Here is a 19,041-nt window from a genome sequence, read left to right as displayed (position 1 = left end):
CTATGGATTTCCATGGAACTTCTCGTTGTCCTTTTTCTCTATTTACCTGCTTAAGTAGTCTGACACGATTCGATGGCATAAAAGTAACGCAGAATAGTACTTGCGGTACGTCAAATTAAAAGCACAAAGGTTTCGTCGATATTTCTCATACAAAATGGCTAATTCTTTGATAGAACCAACAATTTGTTATGGTAGCCATTTGCTTGAAATTAGTTTATGTACTGGAAATGTAATATTGGGAAATATTTTCATTCAATTTCGCGAATGTAGAAAACTGTGGGAACAATGTAAAAAATTCGGCTGGTCGAACCGTGAGAAATCGTGGAACAGCAATGTTGGAGGGTAACAAATGTTTTCAACATATCGATCGTTCGGGATAATAAAAATAACAAAACCCGATGCAAGCGTCGAAAATCCGAGTAGACCACAAAAATATTGAAACATATCTCTCAAAAGTAATCGTAGCAAAATCCATGAATTTTGCGTTCGATTCGTCGAGCTTTATCGGAACGTTTCCAGTAAAAGAATTTTTCTTTTTTATTTTAACCGGGGATAATTCGCGAGGAAAATTTGCGCGATTATTCCAAGACAAATCTATTCTTCGAATCGACGAAGCTTTTCTCTCTCGGTAATATTCATCGTTCGAAGAAAATTAGAGATCAACGTTGGATAAAACAAGACGTCAAACGAATCTACCGCGTAATTTTATATTTCCCCGTGAAGGTAATCCCCGTTCGATCCGATCGGACCCACACCCCCGTTAAGTTTTCCTCTCGCATTAATTCACATCTGAATTTATCCTCGTTGCGAGACGAGAGAGAGAAAGAGAGAAGAAAAAATGAAATAGAAAAAAAAGAAGAGAAAGGAAGATACCTAGAGGCGTTCGACCTAATTATCCTACGTAAGATAATAGAGTGACTTCCATTACGAGAATTTTGTACGGTAGCATCTGGAAGGAAAAATTTTTATTATGCTCCCGGGATAATCTTCCACGGGTAGCAAGCTTCCTGGTATGCATTGCAAATACACGGGACGAAGAAGATGATGGGGTAGTTAAAAAAAAAAAAATAAAAGAAAAGGGAGAAAAAGCGAAGGACGTTAAACTACGTGCAGCGAGAAGAACGTTAACTATTAAAATACGAGAGGCAACAACGATGAAGATGGAAATAAGACTGGATAAAATAATCATGAGAATGGAAACAGTTAGATGTCCATGGGCATCGGTGTTCGGCATAGTTTACGTCAGAGAAAAATGAAATTGCCAATTAGCGAGATTTCATGTTTGTTTCGTGGAATGGCAATTTGTTACTTCGAGGGAATTTCAGTCTGAAATACGATACTTTGATATTACACGAAGACAAAATTCATAAGCTGTTTGCCAGTAAAGTTTCAGAAACCGTTGGAGATCTGTTAGAAAATTTTACGACCACTCTTTCTTATTATTACCATTATTATTAATTTTAAATTCTGCCACTATGTTTTACCGCCTGCAACTCGGAGGGTGCTTCGTTAGCCCCTTGTGTACGTCTCTCGACTAGCAGCAAGCTTTCTTAATCTTTGATTCAAAGAGCATAGTTTCTTGGTTAATGAGTCGCGTTTGGCGTTTTCCATTTTCTTTCTTTTTTCTCTGAAGAAAAAAGAGAAGTTTCGCGGACTTTTAAGCGGATGCTAATCTATGAAAGAAACTGTAGCGAAATAAAGGGAAAGAGGATGAAGTTGGTAGCCCAATTGCTCCTGCAACTTTTTTACAAGTCTTCCGCCTCCACCTTGTTGGTTTCCTTTTACCGTAAAGCGTAATTAACTTTTGTAATTTTACTATGACAAGTATGTTTCGTGTTCGATGCAACTTCTAATTACATAACGCCGGAGGAAGAAAGTAATTTGTTCATATTCAGGAATAACGCGGGTGAAACGCTGTATACGTAAAGATCTCTTCCAGTTTCTCGACTAAGGGTTGTTGGCTATATTTTACATTAATAAATTAATGAATATTTTAGTACCGTGTAACATCATATTCCGAGGCTGTAGAGGGAGAAGGTTTTACGCTAAGCTCTCCCAAGGAGAGATGCTCCACCCCAACAAGGAAGCCTACATTGCCCTGAAACATACAAAAGGTGACGATCTTCCTGTATCTTGTTCGGCAGCAAGTGCATTTTCCAGCGAAGAAAAAGAAAAGAAAAGAAAAGAAAAGAAAAGAAAAGAAACGCATCGATGCATCCCACGGTTGTAAATTCCCGAAGCGTTCATGTTGCACAAGTATAAAGCAAGAATCGAGCGTGTAAACGGTTCGATCTCGCGAGGATAGAAGCCGGGTAACGAATAACAAAGTGGAATCGAAAAATTTCCCCGTACTCTGAACGGAGGAGGAAGGAAGAGGAGGAGACGACTCGCTTGCCTCGCGCGATAATGCTTCCCAGGGGACAAGCTCGTAAAGGTGGATAATTGCAGGTGAAAGTGAACGCTGCTAATCCCAGCGGTGCATCGTACACTCGCGCGTTGCCGAGTCGAATTCCTCGCGTGACTTGGACCGCTCGCATGCTCGTCCCAGGCCAGACAGCTGCTTGCCCGAGCGGAGCACGTGCTGTTATGCACTCGCGATGCAACCGTGCGTTGCACCGATGCGATGCGTTCCTCGATCCTCGAGTAAAAAGCGCCCGCTATTGGAAGCGAGCGCAATTATCCGGATAATTACGAGTAACGACATTACCGGCCCAACTTGCTTCGGTGTTACAGGAATTACAACGCAGAGTTTCCTTTCTAGCTGCTGCAAAGCCAGGGCACGGATAGGGGAATACCCGAGGTAGCTGGCACTTTATCACGTCCAGATAGAATGCACTTAGGTCTACTGGGTGGACAAAAGATTGTTATGGGTCATTCTTCCCCAATCGCTAAACTTCAACTAGGTGCCCTAAGTACACAAGTCCCCTAACAAGGAAAGTGCTCGTTTCAACATTTGACACAGTCATCCGTCATCCGGAAGCGAGAAACAGCAAAAACGAATACTGGGAAGCAGTGAGAATGGCTACTTGCCACTAAGAGAGGCAATATGTAGGGGGTAGAAAAAGTCAGGTGTCCCCCAGGTCTTCGAGCCGTGCGCAGCAAGATAAGAGCGGGAGGAAAATTTGTTTAAGAGATATCATGGTAACTGGAATCCATTGCAACGGTATCCGGTGTGTCCATCGTGCCAAAATACCTCCCTACCAGGCCATTATTTTCAACGATATCGGCCGTTTTTAATGGGAATCCGTCTTCTCGTACATCTGCCAGGGGGGACTGGCGCGCGCCATGTTTTTCTGCTTTCCTCCTATTTCTTCCTCGAATCCCACAAGCTGGGGGTAGTTTTTCTTCACGCGAGCCCCAATTAGTCTTCCATGAGAAATTGTGGTTTTATCAAGGATTAGCCATGGACTGTCTATGAAGCTTCATAAATGTTTGCGTTCGAAGGTATATTTCGCCGTGGCAGGATGCGCATCTTCTTTTTATCCGAGTGCATGCTCGCTGCTCTAAACAACCGGTTGCGCTGTCATATTCGGTTACACGAATTAATCGGCTCGTTAAACCGCTTGTAGTTTTCCTTTGTCTGCACTTGATCCGTGGAAGGGAAGCAGGTATACCATTGTGTCTCGAGTTGATTTTAATTTATGCGAGAAATAATTTGTGACGATTAGTTAATTTATAGGAACGTCCGATCGATAGAAGTCTGATCGGACGTTCGAACGGCGTTCCTCGAAAGCGACGAGCCTTCGTTTCACGGGAAAACGTTCATTATTGATTTTGTATCGTCTGAACGGAGTGGAAATCAATCGAGGGACGATCTGGTCGGTTCGAAGCTTTCACTGGCAAACAGTATATGCGTGCAGCATCGACAAGTTTGGTCACGCGATGCGAACCGATCAGCGAGCTCGAAGGCAACGAGCAACTCGGATCTACCGTAACAGAGATGGAAGAGGTTTAGAGGGATGCAGATGCGCAACTAACGAACGCGGCATGTATTTGCCGAACTAAATCAACTAGCTGGTAAATCACAACCGATAAGTCGTGTTACGTTTCGAAACACGAAAGGCGGGAGGCTAGCTTTCAACGGGCGTTTATTTTCCTCTATCGAACAAAAAAATCACCCTTCAACCTGACTAACGGTGTTTGCACGTTTGCTTCACTTCTAAATCAACGCACCGGCGACGGTTTCTAATAAAAAATTGCTCTAGATCAGATTTATGCACGTTTCTAAGGTTACGAGTGCTGTTTTCTTCTTTTTCCTCCCCCCGCGCGAACGAAATGAATCAAATTCCACCCCCTCGTTCGATAACAGTCGTGCCGGAACGAAAAATTCGAGTTAATTTTTCGCAGTTTTTTATTCCCCGGCGAAAGATGTACGAGAGAGACTGAGCTTCGATTAATTCGTTTAATTTTACTTCCGACAACAGTAAATTTTAATTAAATTTTTCGCGCTTCGTCGAATTCAACGGAGGCCGCACCGGGAGAATTCGAAATTTATTTTAATCCGTACGCGCCACGGGAAAGTAATTGTAAAAGTTTAACGAATTCTAGCGTTATACCGCGTAACTTTGCCGCGGTAAGCAAATAAAATGGCTCTTCCCGTTGGTTCTGTATGAGTCACGTGAACGAAATGCAGCGCACTCGGTATCGGACGGTTCGATGTTAATTGTAAGGCTGTTTCACCGAACGAAATTACATCGAATTCCGATAGCCGATCGTTCGCCAATCGTATCCGACACTTGCAAATTTTACAACATATCTATTCGAGTGATACAACCCTGTAATTAAATCGGCAAACACGAAATTCTTCGAATCTTATTTTTACAATAAAGTAGTTGTCATTATTTTCATTTCCTCTTCAATCTTTCCCTTGGAAACGAGCTTCGGATCAGTTTAAATACCAGATTCGTATCGTCACCTGTTGATTATATTTTTACAGTGCCAAGAAACGATAAGCTTCTCCTTCGTTTCCCAGTCTTATGTCTGGAATTTTTTCCTCGGAATACAAATCACCCTCTTCCGCTTCTTTGCACAGAAGATTCACCCTAATGAAAACTATCGATGATCACCACCGCCCTCGAGCTAATAAATATTTAACGATAGATAAATCAGAGTTAGCGAGATTCGTCGAAAATAAGGTATTTCGTTTGTGACCTACTTTTGTTTTCGAACGTTTCGCATATTCCCATATTTATGTCTTTTATTCGAACAAATGTATTCGCACGATTCTGTGCGAGTATACACGCGACAAATATTTGCAGAAACAACAATGGTTCAGTGTATACGTCGAGCGGAACTTATATATGTATATATATATATGTATATTTCAGTTTTTTACATCCGACGCAAGGATGATCCGATTTTGAGATCAGATGAAATCCTATTGATCCTGTTAATTAATCGCAACACTGAATCTTCGTTGTTTCAAAACTTTATTTCGTATTCCATAAGTGTAGATTATAATGGAGGAGAATTATAGGAAAAACTTGAGTCACTCGTACGGTTTTCTCTTACTCGGTTGAACAATTTCCTGTAACGCGCATCCATGTAGCCCGAGTCGTCTACATTCGAACGGCTTCCGTCTAACTTTTATATCCGAAATTTAATACCAGCCTGTACAGCTCAATTTACGATCGATTGTTAACGTAAAATTACATTTTTAAATCGGGTCTCGGGCTATTGTGTCACCGACGACACCGTAAGTGGAACTTCACCGTCTCTTTTGCTTCTTACTTTCGTATTGGCTTACGTGTCTTATCTATCCTCCGTGTACTCGCTGAAAGTGCTATTTCAATGGGACCTACATTTTCTCTCCTTTATTAAGAAAGACCGTTCCAATTTCCAATTCCTTTTATTCCATCCCACCGTTTTCTTACATTTTCCATATCGTTGTTAATTTCATCGAAACGAATGAAATGTATGTCGGCAGAAGCATCGAACACAGATGGGCTCGTTTAATCGTTTCGGGGGCTTAAAACCAGCATCATGGTTAGTCGTAAAATCCAGCATAAAACACGCGTGTCTCTGACAGCGACTAAAACGATTTATTAGCATAATCTGCGTTACCTTCGTCCGATGACTGCTTTTAATGCGCTAGAAAATATGTTCCCGTATATTCTTGAAATTCGTGAATCTCTAAAATGCACCTGTAAAATTTATTTAAAGAATCAGTCGAAGGAGTCGTTCGAGATATTTTCGAGAAGGGTGGAATTAATAAAGGTTGTTTTTCACAGGTGTCGGTGACCGCAGGAGTGTCGGAGGAGAGGCTAAAAGCGGGCAGGCGGTAAACGCAGCAGCACACGTTCCACGGGGAAATGAATGGACGCGGTAACCGCAAGAGCACATCCCATCCAACATCAACTCCGACTGATTTTAAACATTAAATGTACCCCCAGGAATTCAGGTTTCGGCCGAGGCTCTCGCGAATCTGGGATGGCTTCGAGCAATGATGATATCGGATTAAGTTTGGCTAACAAGCTCGCCGCCGACGTTCTATCGTCCGTAAAAGTAGATAGGTTTTAAATCGAATCTCGCTCGGCACAAGGAGCAACGGGAACGCAACGGAACGCAACGCCGAACGACTCCGACCGGCGATATAATCCAAGGCTTATTGAATCCCGATGATATAATGGAAGTACACGAGGCGAAGCGGTAATAGTTGTTCGCGGAGGCAACGAAATAGAGAGAAGTCGATAGAGGTCAGGTTGCAGTACGGCGTATGCTGTCCTCTTAGCTGGAAGAGCAGCCCTCTCCTTCTTTCCAGCCCGCTTTTACGACAACTGTTTATCGGCGAATCGCCTGCGAATCTGATCATTCGGTCTAGAGAAAGTGTCTTTTTTTTTTTTTTTTGAAAATGTAGATAGAAGTAGCGGAACGAAGAGTTGGAATTAAACGGACCGTAAAGTGAACCGCTCCCAAAGATCAGGCCAGTGATATAGTTACTATCCGAAGGGAAATGCAACAGACACCGTTGATAACGCGCAACCGACGGTGTAACAGCAAATCCACCAGGAACCTAGACTAACGCTAACACGCCTACATTTAGGAATGTAATATTTCGACTCGGAGAACGGCGCATCGCAGAGACTCTGAGGCTAGCCCGTGTATAATACCGAGGCAAGTCTCAAGAAGAGAACATTAAAAGAGAGAGAAAGAGAGAGAGAAAAGAAAAAAGAAACAGGGATTCGTTAGAGAACAGATACATACACACACGTCTTCACAAGTGTCCTTACGTTAAGTGCACTCGTCGTCGCGTGCTTGCGTGCCAGCTCTCGTTTCCTTCTTGGTTATGGAATGAACCGATGCCCGGCTAACTTCTCCAGCTGTCCGTGCTTCAGGTTCTGCTATCGAGCATCATCATGACGCCGATGGTGCGCCTAATCCTGTCCACGCTATTGCTCGCGATCACCTGCAGCCTATTCTGCTCGGCCAGCGGCGATGGCGGACCGAACAGTCCGATATTCAACGTGGACAACACCGCGCTCGAGAAGAATCTGGCCGCGATATTCAATAAAGTCGCGCACAGCTCGGCGACGACGAAACGCAGCGTGCCTGCCTACGATGCTCAAGTTTCGGCCAGTACAACCCTGTCGACGGTACCGTCGCCTTTGACGACCACGACCACGACGACGACCACCACCACCACCGCCACCCCTTCGATACCATCGGCGAGGTATCCCCCTGTCCCCAGGGCGACCGTGTCGCCGGTTTTTCGCGAATTACCTTCCTACGCTCCTCCGTCTCGCGCCCTCTTCACCCCTCCCCTCCCGCCCGAGTATCTGCATCCGTTCGCAAACAAACCAACGCTGCGGGGAACAAACTCGGATGCTCATTCCGGGCTAAAGAGACCGGTACCACCGCCCAGCGGTACGCCGGCTCACGAAAGGATACCCATCAGGCCGCCCGACCTGCAGGCTCCTTCTCAAATCCCCGAGAGGCACTCGCATTCGAGGAACAAACCCTTAAACACCCCCAGCAAGGAGCAGAATATCGTAGAATCGAGCGAATTAGATAGAAGAAACAATACCAACGAGTTTGTACCTACGCTCCACTACCCTAGTATCTCGAGGATACTGTCGGGCAGTAACGGCAGGAAGCAAGATATTCCGGAGATACTTCTGAAGCCTTTAGCAACGAAAACTCCGCCGCAGAATGCCCCGGTTGCCCCGACCACCGAAAAGATGACCACACTGTCGACGACGACCAGCAGGACGCCCAGCACGTTGGATTCCTCAAAGTCCGTCACGCAGCCGACGATCTTTAATCTGCCGAACACGAGGAGGCACGACGACGACGGTTATCACGGGCTGAGGAACGAGAACGGCTTCAAGACGGAGAACATAGAGATCGTGGACACGGAGAGATTACCGTATCCGCAACCACAGCCACCGGCGCCCGCGCCGAAACGACCGGACGAATCCGGTGACCATATCGTGCCGCAGGTCGACACGCATCATCCCCTCGAGTCCACTTGGAGGATCGCTTGGTTCCTTCACGTATACGTCGCGGCCATACTCTTCACTTTAATGGCTCTATACTCGATCTACAAGATCGTCCGTTTCAACGAGGCAACGAATCTACTAACCCAGTCGTACTTCTTAACCGTTCATCTGCTTCTCACCACCGTTTGCACCCTGAGGTGCTTTCATCTATTTTACGACGCTTACAATCTAGGCCATTCGCTGCCGGAACCTCTGTCCCGGGTACTGATGTACCTACCGGCGCCCTTGTTGTCCACCGGGTTTGCCACCCTGGTGCTCTACCTCGCTCGTTGCTCCGAGGCGCCGTCGTTGAACAACAGGTTCCTCACTCCAGCCGCCCTCCTACTTTTCTCCACGGTCCACATCGTACTTTGCGTCTCCCTTCACGTGTCCACGCACGTGCTCGGCTATCAGGACGAGGCGAAGATACTACCGCTGATCTGTCAGTGCATCTACATCATCGTCTGCGTCACCCTGGGCCTAGGTTACATGTACGTCTATCGAGTGGTACGCAGTCAGATCCTGCTGACGAATAACAAAACGGCCGGTGCGAATCACATAGTCGGCGCGGATCCTACCACGATGGCACTGAGCACAGCCATCACCACCAGCATCGCTACCGCTCTTCTATTCATCCTGATGGGTTTCGTTCAATTGTACGGAATCTTCGGCAACGTTCAGGAACAACCGCAATCTTATCCCTGGCTATGGTGGGGCTGGCAGTTCTCGGTCAGGTTACTGGAACTCACCGTATGCGGTCTTCTAGCCTGGGTAGCAAGTCTATCGCAGTATCCGTTGCGAGAGAAACAACTCCAACAACACCCGGTGCATTCCGGATTCGCTCTGTTCCCCTGTGGTAGCTCGACCTCCACCGAGAATATGGACGACGTGCTTTACCCCGCTATCTGCAGCACCAACCAGGCGATTCAGAATTACACGATGAGAACGGGCAAACAGGTTTACGACGATAGCTTTCCGTTGAACACGCTACCCGAGCATTTGAACATATCAGGTATCGGCTAACGCTATCCGTGATCGAACGTTATAACCCGAACCAGTATTTCCTTCTTCGTGGTTCGTGAGAATATTCTAACTGCTAAAACGGATCGTCCCTTTTTTTTATTTATTTCCTTTCAAGAAATTTTAATATAAAACTTTCTCACCCTTCCCCGCGATCTTTCAGCAGAAGTACTTTGATAAATTAGGTCAACCGGAGCGATGCACTGTTTCAATCAAACTTGCTCGCAGCTTAAAACGCTGACTGACGCTATTAATGCCGTATTGAAACCTGGAAAATCAGCAATTTTTTCTATGCTTTGTCTTCGAAACCGTCGCGTCGTTCTATTACCCGAGCATCGGATAGCGAGCATTGTTCCGGTCTACCAATTTCTTTTCGCGATGAATTCGCGTCAGCTGTTATCTCGATTAATATTAATACACGACTCACGAACCATCGAAAAACGAATGAAAAAAGAAGCTCCCACAGAGAGAGAGAGATGGTATGCTAATTAACGTTGTGATTGTGGCAGGTACTTTCGAGAGACATTCCATTCGCAAGTCAGGCACCATGGGCCATTTCCCGCACGAAGGTCGCGGCTCGTTAAACCGGCACGGTAATGGAATCCAAACTCTGAGGAGCTCCGAGAGTCGTGGTCGACACACGCCTGTGCAAGGTGTCCACGAGCAAACGGCGACCACCGGCTCGACCATGCTGGTCGCCGAGGACGGTTTCGTCAGGTTCCGAAGTCTCGGCGCGGAGGACGACGAGTTGTCGGATACACCGAGCGTGGTCGGCACTCACGGAAGAGGAAGTTCTCTGGCCGGAAGCGTAAGGTTCAACGCGAGACACCCAACGTTGCAGCATCAGCATCCTCATCAGCATCAGCATCAGCATCAGCATCAGCATCAGCATCAGCATCAACACTCGTTGCAACATCCGCACCAGAGTCAGCATCAGGCTCATCATCAGTTGTACATCAACACGTAAAAGTCTGCGTTGCTCGTACAACCAGGATAGAAACTTCTTGTTCCGCGTTGATACGGTGAGTTGAAAAAACGCGAGTAACGATCGCTCTCTTTATAACCCGTGCATTTCGGTTTGAAATTGAAAAAAACAAGAAGGCAACGGGCGTTAGCTCTTTGTGTTCCAGCGTACTCGTTAAAACTTCGGATTCTCAGCTCGTGTGTTTTATCACGCTAAGAAAGTTGATAATACACTTTACTTACCGGAAGTTTAACTTCTCTTTCGCTTCCTACCTTAACTCCGTGGCCCTTCATCGCCGTTAAAAGTAATTTAATAGGAACAATGAATTAACGAGCGCGAAATTCAGCTTTCCGGATAGACGCGATGGGTACTTTGGAGATTCTGTTGTTTAAAAAAAGAGGATAACGTAGTTTCTTCTGATTTAATAACCCTTTACTACTGGTATTAAAATAATTAAAATCGTACGTTCGCTTGGGCTTCCCTGAGCTGAGAGGAAGCGTAGGTGAAGAAGCATCAAAAGAAGGCTTGATATTCTTCTTCTTCTTCTTCTTTTTCTAATCGTTTTACTACATTCTGTTGCAGATACAATGAGGATCGTCAACGAAATATAGGATGTTCCGGGCTATCGCGACTCTAATGGTCTAAACTTGGAGGAAAACTAATTTTACCTTTATTCTATGTAAGATACGTCCTGTGTATAGATACCTAACTTGCCATTCGCATTCTCCTGCTTCGCGTCTTATGGTCCGAGCCGACGAACCTTTCGCCGTTCATGGTATCCGCATATTTATTTAAGGTTCTCGATCGTGACGAAAAGAAAGAGAAAAAGAGAGTGATAGAAGGAAGGGAAAAGTATACGGTGAACTCTTGTACAGAGTTCTTTCTTCTACCTGTTACGTGGGTAGTTTCAGGGTATCACAAATGTTGACCTTACATTAGGCACTTGGTACTTATTAAGGTTCATGTGATTAAACGAACGTTGTATCGTGACGAAACCTATAGAGGCAAGCGCTTTCTTTTTCGTTTTTCTTTTCTTTTTTTTTCGTTTATCCTTCCTCGAGTAGCAGAAATGTAATCCCGTGGACAGAAGTGGTAGACGAGTATAATTTATTTTTACCGGTACCATTCACTTTCCTAGCCTGTCGTTTTCTCGCCGCACACGCGAAAGACACTCGACGGCATTTTAGTGAAAACGATACCTTAGAATGATTTCGCGGCACGGGATGATCTATGTTACGAATTGTATTCTTTTTTTTAAAAACGTTGTACAAATTGAAGGTACCCGAATAGCGGCCGTTCGGAGGACACGCGTGTCCTTCCTCGAAATCCTGCGCGCCACTTCAACCGAGCGTGACTAGATCTGCGATCGACGGCAAGTATATTTTATAACGAAGATAGAGAAAAACAAAATGGGAAATTTATTCACATGTGGTCCAAAAAACGAGGAAGAGTTCTTTGAGTAATCTCGACGGGAAGAGTTCCGAGCGAGTTAGGATATATATATATATATAAATATATGTATACTGTTTCTGTTGTCGAGTCGAAAGGAAACGAAAAAATAGAGAGAAAAGAGAGAAATCGAAGAAGATTGTGAAGAAGACTACGGGGCGTTGTACAGTCGATAATAATTTATATCACTCAGTCCAATTGTAAGATTTATTTAGGTGTTAAGGTTGCATTAAGAATTCCCTGTTCCGATGTTGAGTTACGTCGAATAATAAGATAGCCGGTAGAAGCTGTGCTGCGCTCGTACGGGACGGATATCAGCGATTTCTGTTTAACAAATTCATTGTCGAGCGAGCAGCAGCACGATGTAACGATGTTTCCTCTCCGCGTCGGAGACACCCCCATACACGAAGAATTGAACCTTCGCGCACAGGCCAGCATTATTTCCATTCTTCTCCTACCGCCTCTTTGCGTTTCTTTATCTTTATCTTTATCACTTTTCACCTCCTCCTCCTCCTCCTCCTCGTCCTCCTCATCGTGTCGTCGTTTCAATCATCCCGATGATCGAGTTATTTCGCTGAACCTAAAGGTACAAAACGGTACTTTCTACCTTCTTCACTTCGTAATATCGGTATAGATTTAAGCGATCACAGCGCAATGTGTATGTTTATATGGACATTGTAAATAAGGTATACGGGCTCGTCGTGAGTAGACATTAAATTCATTGCGAAATAGAATTCGTACGTTCAACCCGGCACGTACCAGAATTCACGCGTAACAAACAGACATAAAGCACTACATTCTCATCGACACATACGTAACATTCATCAACAATCATTAAATAAAAAAATAAAAAAATACATGGACAGACAGACAGACAGACACGCGCACCGACGTGCGTACACGCAACTTTCTACCCCTCTCATCGTTCTCAGTTGTTGTAAATGCAAGACACTCATTTTTAATTTATGTCGAAAGCTGTATTTATTATGTGAAACATTCCACGGCAAAAAGAAAAGGGTATTCAGTGTGAATGCGAATCGATTTTGTGGGATTTTATTGCAATTTTAGATTAAAAACGTAGCACTGAAAAAAAAAACGAGGAACAAATGTAAATAAAAGCTTTTTTTTGCGAAACACCTAATGTTTCCCTAATTTTTTTATTCAACAAAAAAGATAATTCGTTTATCTCGTCGTCACAGGATGTTTAAAGGTTCCTTTTCTTTTCCTTTTTCGAAAGAAATATTTTATATATTTTATTGGCGTCTTCGATGCAACACAATTGAGGTGATATATGATATACATACTAATAAATTTTTTTTAATACCCGTACATCCATTGTTATCGAATTGATAATAAATTCAACGGTACTATTTGCAACGAACAATAGTACAGTCTAGAACACGCATTTAGACGCTTCTTGTTTTTAAATCCGTATCGTCAATTAAAAGAAACGGAAAAAGAAAGCGGAAACTATTTGGGGCTGAGTTGTTCGTCGGCCTATGTCGTTATGTAAAAGCAATCCTGTATAGAGAAACGTAAACATACCGGGAATAATGTAAATAAAAAATAATATTTAATAAAACTTATGTGTATAATCTTGGTTGTTTCAAATAGTAAAAGTAATTTTGTGCGGGAAACTTGTCAATCAATCGTCTTCTACATTTTATAATATTAAAGTATAAATTACATTATTCTAAGAAATATTGAACATTCAATCTTATACAAATTTCTACAGTTAATTAGGTACACATTAATAATATAATGGCCCATAAAAGAGAGTTCCGTTCATCACAAAAATTGTTTTCCAAACTTGTATTTTTAAAAAACCGCCATAAATTAGATTCCAGCGCCATCTATACGAAAACTGCGCAAACTACTTGCCGAATAGTTTCCGCCGTTTCCTGATAGATGGCGCTAGTGTTCCCTGTTCAAAAATCCAGGTCGGTAAGTCGTTGAGTAGTTTGCGCCCTTTTTGTATAGATGGCGCTAGGATCGAATTTTAAAAATTTTAATTTATGGCGGTTTTTTTAAATTACAACTTTGTGATACAATTATTTTAATAATAATCTTTTAATTTTGTGCTGATATTTATTGATTTATAAGAAAATAAAATTAGAGAGCATAAAAATAGCGTCTTTTCAGTTGCTAAAGCAAGGTGTGGCAAAAAGGGGTGTTTACTTTATAACTCGGGTCTTAATTGTATTCCTCACCTTATAATATCTGGTAATTAAAAACCACTTTATTTTATTTTCTAAATTACTTTTAATATTAAATTCATCAAAATTAAGGTTTTGATTTGAAATTAAGATTTTATTAAAATCTTATGTAGATGTATAGAAACATTCAAATATGTGTGCGTGATGGCGTTCATTTTTCTAATAAATATTTAATGTATTTTAATTAAAAAAATATTTCACTAATTCAGTTAACGGAACATGTGCATAATAATTAATGTATGTACACTTTTCAGGTGATGAAAAATAGTACTTAGTTGGAAAGTGTCGCATCACGATTAATGACGTGGATGTAGGTTAGGTTATGCCCCTCGTTATAATTCTTGTTATAATTCAAGAATCTTGTTGAAGCATTGTAATAAAAATAATTTAAAAGTCCAACATTATACGGTTATAATGTTTGAGATTACAGATACACAAAGTAAGTAACATAAAAATCAATGTTTATGAAAGGTTCTGTAAACTGAAAGATCTTCTGCAAACTGTGAAGTACAGGTTGAACTTTAAAACAATATATAATAACAATGTATTATTTTTAGAAATTGGAGTGGGCCTAGCTGGATTTGGAATATCTTTCCTTTTTCTTGGAGTTTTACTGCTTTTTGACAAAGGTCTTCTTGCTATTGGAAATGTAAGAATAGTTTTTACCTTGTACTGACTTATTATTGTACATGGTTCTGCTAATGTCAGTTAATTATCATTCTACAGATCCTGTTTATATCTGGATTAGCATGTGTTATTGGACCAAGGAGAACTCTAAACTTCTTTTTTCAGAAACATAAGATAAAAGCTAGTATCTCATTTCTAGGAGGTATTATTGTAGTCCTTATGGGTTGGCCTATTGTAGGCATGATCTTAGAAACATATGGTTTTGTATTATTATTCAGGTATTTATTCATAATTTATCTTATTTTCAGAGATAAATTTATATTTTACACGATAGATGAAAATCTTCATTATTGTCATATTTATGTTGCAGTGGTTTTCTACCAGTAGCAATAAACTTTTTACGGAGAGTACCTCTTTTGGGTACCATTTTAAATATGCCAGGTTTAAGTCGAATTCTTGATATGATAGCAGGGGATTCGAATAGAACGACTGTATGATACCGTTCTTAATACCGTCGCTCAAACACTGTATATAAGATCTATTTTATATTATGTCCCAAGTTTTTCTGTCATTCCTCTTTAGGATTCCATAGATCTCTTTTTGTATTGTGTAAATATCAAGCATAACCATCAAAGTTCAATTGCATCTCAGTCATTCATTTTAAGAATAGTCTTATATAAAATAATATATAAATCATTTTCATATAAATTAATGTATTATTGTAATGTGTGTAAGTGTTGTTAAAATCGTTGGAAAAATTCAAATTCAGGAGTAGTTTCATTTAAAATCTGAGTAAAGTATGTCTTTTCACTTAAAACTACTTAATTTGCTGTATCAGCAGGTTAATCAATAAAATCTTGTACTTTTCATTTGAATCGCTTGTAAGGATACAGTTCATTTAATGAAACGTCCGAAATGATGAACGTCTAATGAATGTGCATTGAAATACAATTTTACTACTATAAAAATGTGTATAATTTTATCATTTCTATTTGCCTCATGAAAATAAAACTAAAATATTATGAAATAAAGTTTGGGATTCAAGAAAAATACGATAAATGAATTTTATATCAGTTTTATTGATTTTGTCGTCTTTTTTGCATACATCCTAACATGAACATATTGGATGCACGCACTCAAAAGTAACGCTTCTCATTATCTTACACGTAGTTGTTTGAAGTGCGAAATTAAATTACTGTTCACTGAAACTCGACGAACTTCATGGATATCATTAATATGATCAATTATTAATTATCTACAACGGGCCGAGAATAAGGGCGGGGGGCGGCCCAAGTCTACGCGCCCCGCCATCGCCGTAATGATATTTCGTCGCGCGTCCTTCTCGTTCAATTGTATACTTCGGTTTTTATTTTCTTTTTAATTTTTTTTCTTTATTGTTTAGGTAATTACTTTCACTACTTTATGTCCCGACCATCGTCTACATAATCACATGTATCAAACATTTCATATCCATTATGTAGGTAATTACACGCCCTTGATTCCTTAGATATATTATAAATATATCTTCCTCTTTGTTTCTCACAAAAATGGAATATGAAAATAGCACATGTGTACCCTTGCAAGAAAATACTGAATTCGGCAATAAATTAAGCGAATTCTCTTCTACAGTTAAAATACATATCCTGTCGAGTTGTATGCATTTAACAAAGAGCTACCAACAGAAAATTTTTCGTATCTCTCGACAGAGCTTATATACTGTATCAGTCTGGAAGTCACTCGGTCTGATTACTGCTTTGATATCGGATGGTGAGAATAATAAAGATGGTACTTGCAATTGTAGTTGTGAAGGTAATGAGGTGAGGATTGTTATAATTGTCTTAAAGGAGATTCTTAATTTCATCATAAAGTACTAATACGAGCGCACCGCCCGTACCACGAAGCACATTAGAGAACGCTCCTTTGAAGAAAGCATTACCACCTTCTGACTTGTAGATAGTAGCCCAGCAATGAAGGGTGCTCTTATATAAAATTTCAGCTTTGGCGCGACCAGACTGCATCATCATGCGCCTACGTACTGTGTCAAATGGATAAGATACAATACCCGCAACAGTTGTGACGGCCTGTAAATGAGATAAACGAGAAATCTTAGTAAATCGATTACAATTGAAAGAAGAAATTTAACATCAAGATAATTGCTTACTTGAGCAATACCCCATGAAACGAGGAATGGTGTCTTTTTAGGGTCTGGCAGCATACCACGGGCAGTGTCATAGAAACCAAAATAGGCTGCACGATAAATAATAATACCCTGGACGGATACACCGAATCCACGGTACAGACCGCCAATACCGTCAGCCTTGAAAATTTTGGTCAAGCAGTTACCAAGACCTGAGAACTCACGTTCAGCTCCAGCTTTGCCTACATCAGCTGCCAACCTATAAGTAATTATTTTGTATACATATATCTTTAGCAACTTTTAATTATCAACAGTTCTCTTTCTCTTGATCGACAGCTTAACAAATTAAGTAGCAGATGAAATTCTTGACAACAAAAATAGATGTATAAAGTACCTAGTTCTGGCAAAGTCAAGTGGGTAGACAAAGCATAAAGATGTAGCACCAGCAGCACCACCAGAAGCAAGATTACCAACAAAGTAACGCATAAACTGTGTATTTTTATCAACACCACCAAGGAAAACTTGCTTGTACTTGTCTTTGAAGGCAAAGTTCAAAGCTTGGGTTGGGAAATATCTAATGACATTGGCCATGTTACCACGCCAATAACTCAGGAATCCCTGTTCTTTGGGGATACGTACAAAGCAATCCACCATACCTGAAACACAAATTTATTTGCTGGTTTTAAATTGTCATTTATGCCAAATAATATATTTTAGAATACCATACATACATAAAATTGTATACTCAGTACTTAGGTCTCAATCGTACCATTGTAATTTAAATAACTATATGTATAGATCAGACAATTGAATCTCATATGTAATATTTTGAAATTTTTATTTTATCATATATGTTAAATTGCAAATTGTTATGTAACAAACAGTGGGTAGAAATTTTTGCAACAATATGTAATTTTCCAATTTTATATAAGAAAATCTACTCTTACTATAATAAGAGGACATTATTGTTTTAAGAAGTTTCGGAAACGTGCTATTATTGTCATTGCAAGTATAAAATACTTTCAAGGTCAGGAAATCTAAATTTTTCCTTTTATTTTATATTGTACATATTAACATCCGATTATTGAAAAATTAATAATACTGAACGAAAATTTAGCAACCGTTCATTTAGAAATTTAGAAATAATCATAACTTGCTTCATTATTAATTGAATTCCACGTTAAACTTGTTATATCTTGATGACCTTTTCTTTTCTAGAATGAAACATTGACTACTATTCATGAAACGGTTAAATATTACATTTGATGCAATGAAATGATTATTCTCATAATTATCATTTGATTTTTCTGTTATAAAAAATTCTAAAGCCACGCTTCTACTTTGCAGTAGAAATGTCGGCCATATTGAATGGCACATTCATCGATCGGCATACGAGGTTGCGTTCAAAGAGCAAAGCCACACGCTGCCCCCTGGTAGACGAGCCATCTCATCGAATATCGATCCACTGTGGTTTAGTTATAAAACTACGACTCCTCATTCAATCGATATTACAAAAGTTATGTAAGACCCGAAAGTTCATCTTTTGTTATATAAAGTAAAAAATCGGAATACTCGTGGAATTAATGACGTACTAGTAACATATAGTACCGAACGACATTACATAACGGGAATTTGACTTCTAACCATTGTGGATCAGCTTAACGGAAACGCTTTGCAGTTTCGTCATACCGACATGACTGAAATGCTTCAAACTGTCACATGTTTCGAATCTTTATCGTATTCTTTTACCGTTCTGCACAGTACTTTTTCTGACTTGCATGCTTCGAACTTTTTACCATCTAGTACTACTAATTTCACTACTTTTCTGTAAATCATCGAATGAATTTCATTGTTTCATTGAGAAACTTACCCTTGTAACGTTGTTCCTCGGATATTTGCTTGGAAATGTGCTGTACCTGCAGCAATAGCTTCACACGCTCGATGGGTGCCACAGCAGTTTTGGAAATTGCTGCGGCAACACCACCAGCCACGAAATCCTTGGCGAACGCCACTGGATCCGCGAGTCCAGACATCTTGACGGTTAATTTGGTTTGTGAGAAACGGGTTAACAAAAGAAAGAGGAGAAATCAACTCCTACGTTTTGGACGCGCGCCGGACGACGAGTGAGCGAGTCAGAGTTCTTCTCGTTGA

The 19,041-nt window shown here is 41.0% G+C and overlaps 3 protein-coding genes across 6 annotated transcripts in view; 2 read left to right on the top strand and 1 right to left on the bottom strand.

Moving 5' to 3' along the window:
• The window catches only part of LOC114882734, a 75,976-nt gene extending 62,522 nt beyond the window's left edge, over positions 1-13,454 (top strand). The window contains exons 3-6 of one of the 2 annotated variants that reach the window (XM_029199702.2): positions 6,231-6,324; positions 6,393-9,489; positions 10,007-10,519; positions 11,044-13,454. In XM_029199702.2, the coding sequence (XP_029055535.2) occupies positions 7,356-9,489; positions 10,007-10,464 (2,592 nt within the window). In that variant the 5' untranslated portion in view covers positions 6,231-6,324; positions 6,393-7,355 and the 3' untranslated portion in view covers positions 10,465-10,519; positions 11,044-13,454. Of the gene's footprint in view, positions 1-6,230; positions 9,490-10,006; positions 10,520-11,043 lie in introns of both variants that reach the window. The other variant, XM_029199701.2, reaches the window with a different exon arrangement.
• A 623-nt stretch (positions 13,455-14,077) lies between these two features.
• Positions 14,078-16,371, top strand: LOC114882779 (vesicle transport protein GOT1B). Of its 3 annotated transcripts, none has more exons than XM_029199805.2 (5): positions 14,078-14,133; positions 14,381-14,565; positions 14,684-14,775; positions 14,853-15,031; positions 15,124-16,371. In XM_029199805.2, exons 2-5 carry the CDS (start codon positions 14,541-14,543, stop codon positions 15,248-15,250), a joined length of 423 nt encoding a protein of 140 aa, XP_029055638.1. In that variant the 5' UTR covers positions 14,078-14,133; positions 14,381-14,540; the 3' UTR covers positions 15,251-16,371. The 3 variants fall into 3 exon arrangements, with proteins under 3 accessions (XP_029055638.1, XP_029055637.1, XP_029055635.1); XM_029199804.2 differs by lacking the exon at positions 14,078-14,133 and adding an exon at positions 14,207-14,263; XM_029199802.2 differs by lacking the exon at positions 14,078-14,133 and adding an exon at positions 14,219-14,301.
• LOC114882778 (ADP,ATP carrier protein 2) lies at positions 15,813-19,021 on the bottom strand. The gene is made up of 4 exons (XM_029199801.2): positions 18,761-19,021; positions 17,285-17,546; positions 16,915-17,149; positions 15,813-16,834 (listed from the first exon to the last, which is right to left on the bottom strand). The coding sequence occupies exons 1-4, from the start codon at positions 18,921-18,923 to the stop codon at positions 16,592-16,594; spliced, it is 903 nt and encodes a 300-aa protein (XP_029055634.1). The 5' UTR covers positions 18,924-19,021; the 3' UTR covers positions 15,813-16,591.
• Between the last annotated feature and the right edge of the window lie 20 nt (positions 19,022-19,041).

This window comes from Osmia bicornis, chromosome 5 (genome assembly GCF_907164935.1).
Source record: "Osmia bicornis bicornis chromosome 5, iOsmBic2.1, whole genome shotgun sequence".
NCBI classification, from domain to species: domain Eukaryota; kingdom Metazoa; phylum Arthropoda; class Insecta; order Hymenoptera; family Megachilidae; genus Osmia; species Osmia bicornis.
This window is presented reverse-complemented; position numbering and strand designations above follow the sequence as displayed.

Excerpts from the sequence above, each read along its gene's own strand:
- LOC114882779 (XM_029199805.2), top strand. The coding sequence starts at position 14,541 with ATGTTTGAGATTACAGATACACAAA. Across the intron at positions 14,566-14,683 it reads TGAGATTACAGATACACAAA|AAATTGGAGTGGGCCTAGCT; the intron begins GTAAGTAACATA and ends TATTATTTTTAG. Across the intron at positions 15,032-15,123 it reads GGTTTTGTATTATTATTCAG|TGGTTTTCTACCAGTAGCAA; the intron begins GTATTTATTCAT and ends TTTATGTTGCAG.
- LOC114882778 (XM_029199801.2), bottom strand. The coding sequence starts at position 18,923 with ATGTCTGGACTCGCGGATCCAGTGGCGTTCGCCAAGGATTTCGTGGCT. Across the intron at positions 17,150-17,284 it reads CTTGACTTTGCCAGAACTAG|GTTGGCAGCTGATGTAGGCA; the intron begins GTACTTTATACA and ends AATTACTTATAG. Across the intron at positions 16,835-16,914 it reads TTTCATGGGGTATTGCTCAA|GCCGTCACAACTGTTGCGGG; the intron begins GTAAGCAATTAT and ends TCTCATTTACAG.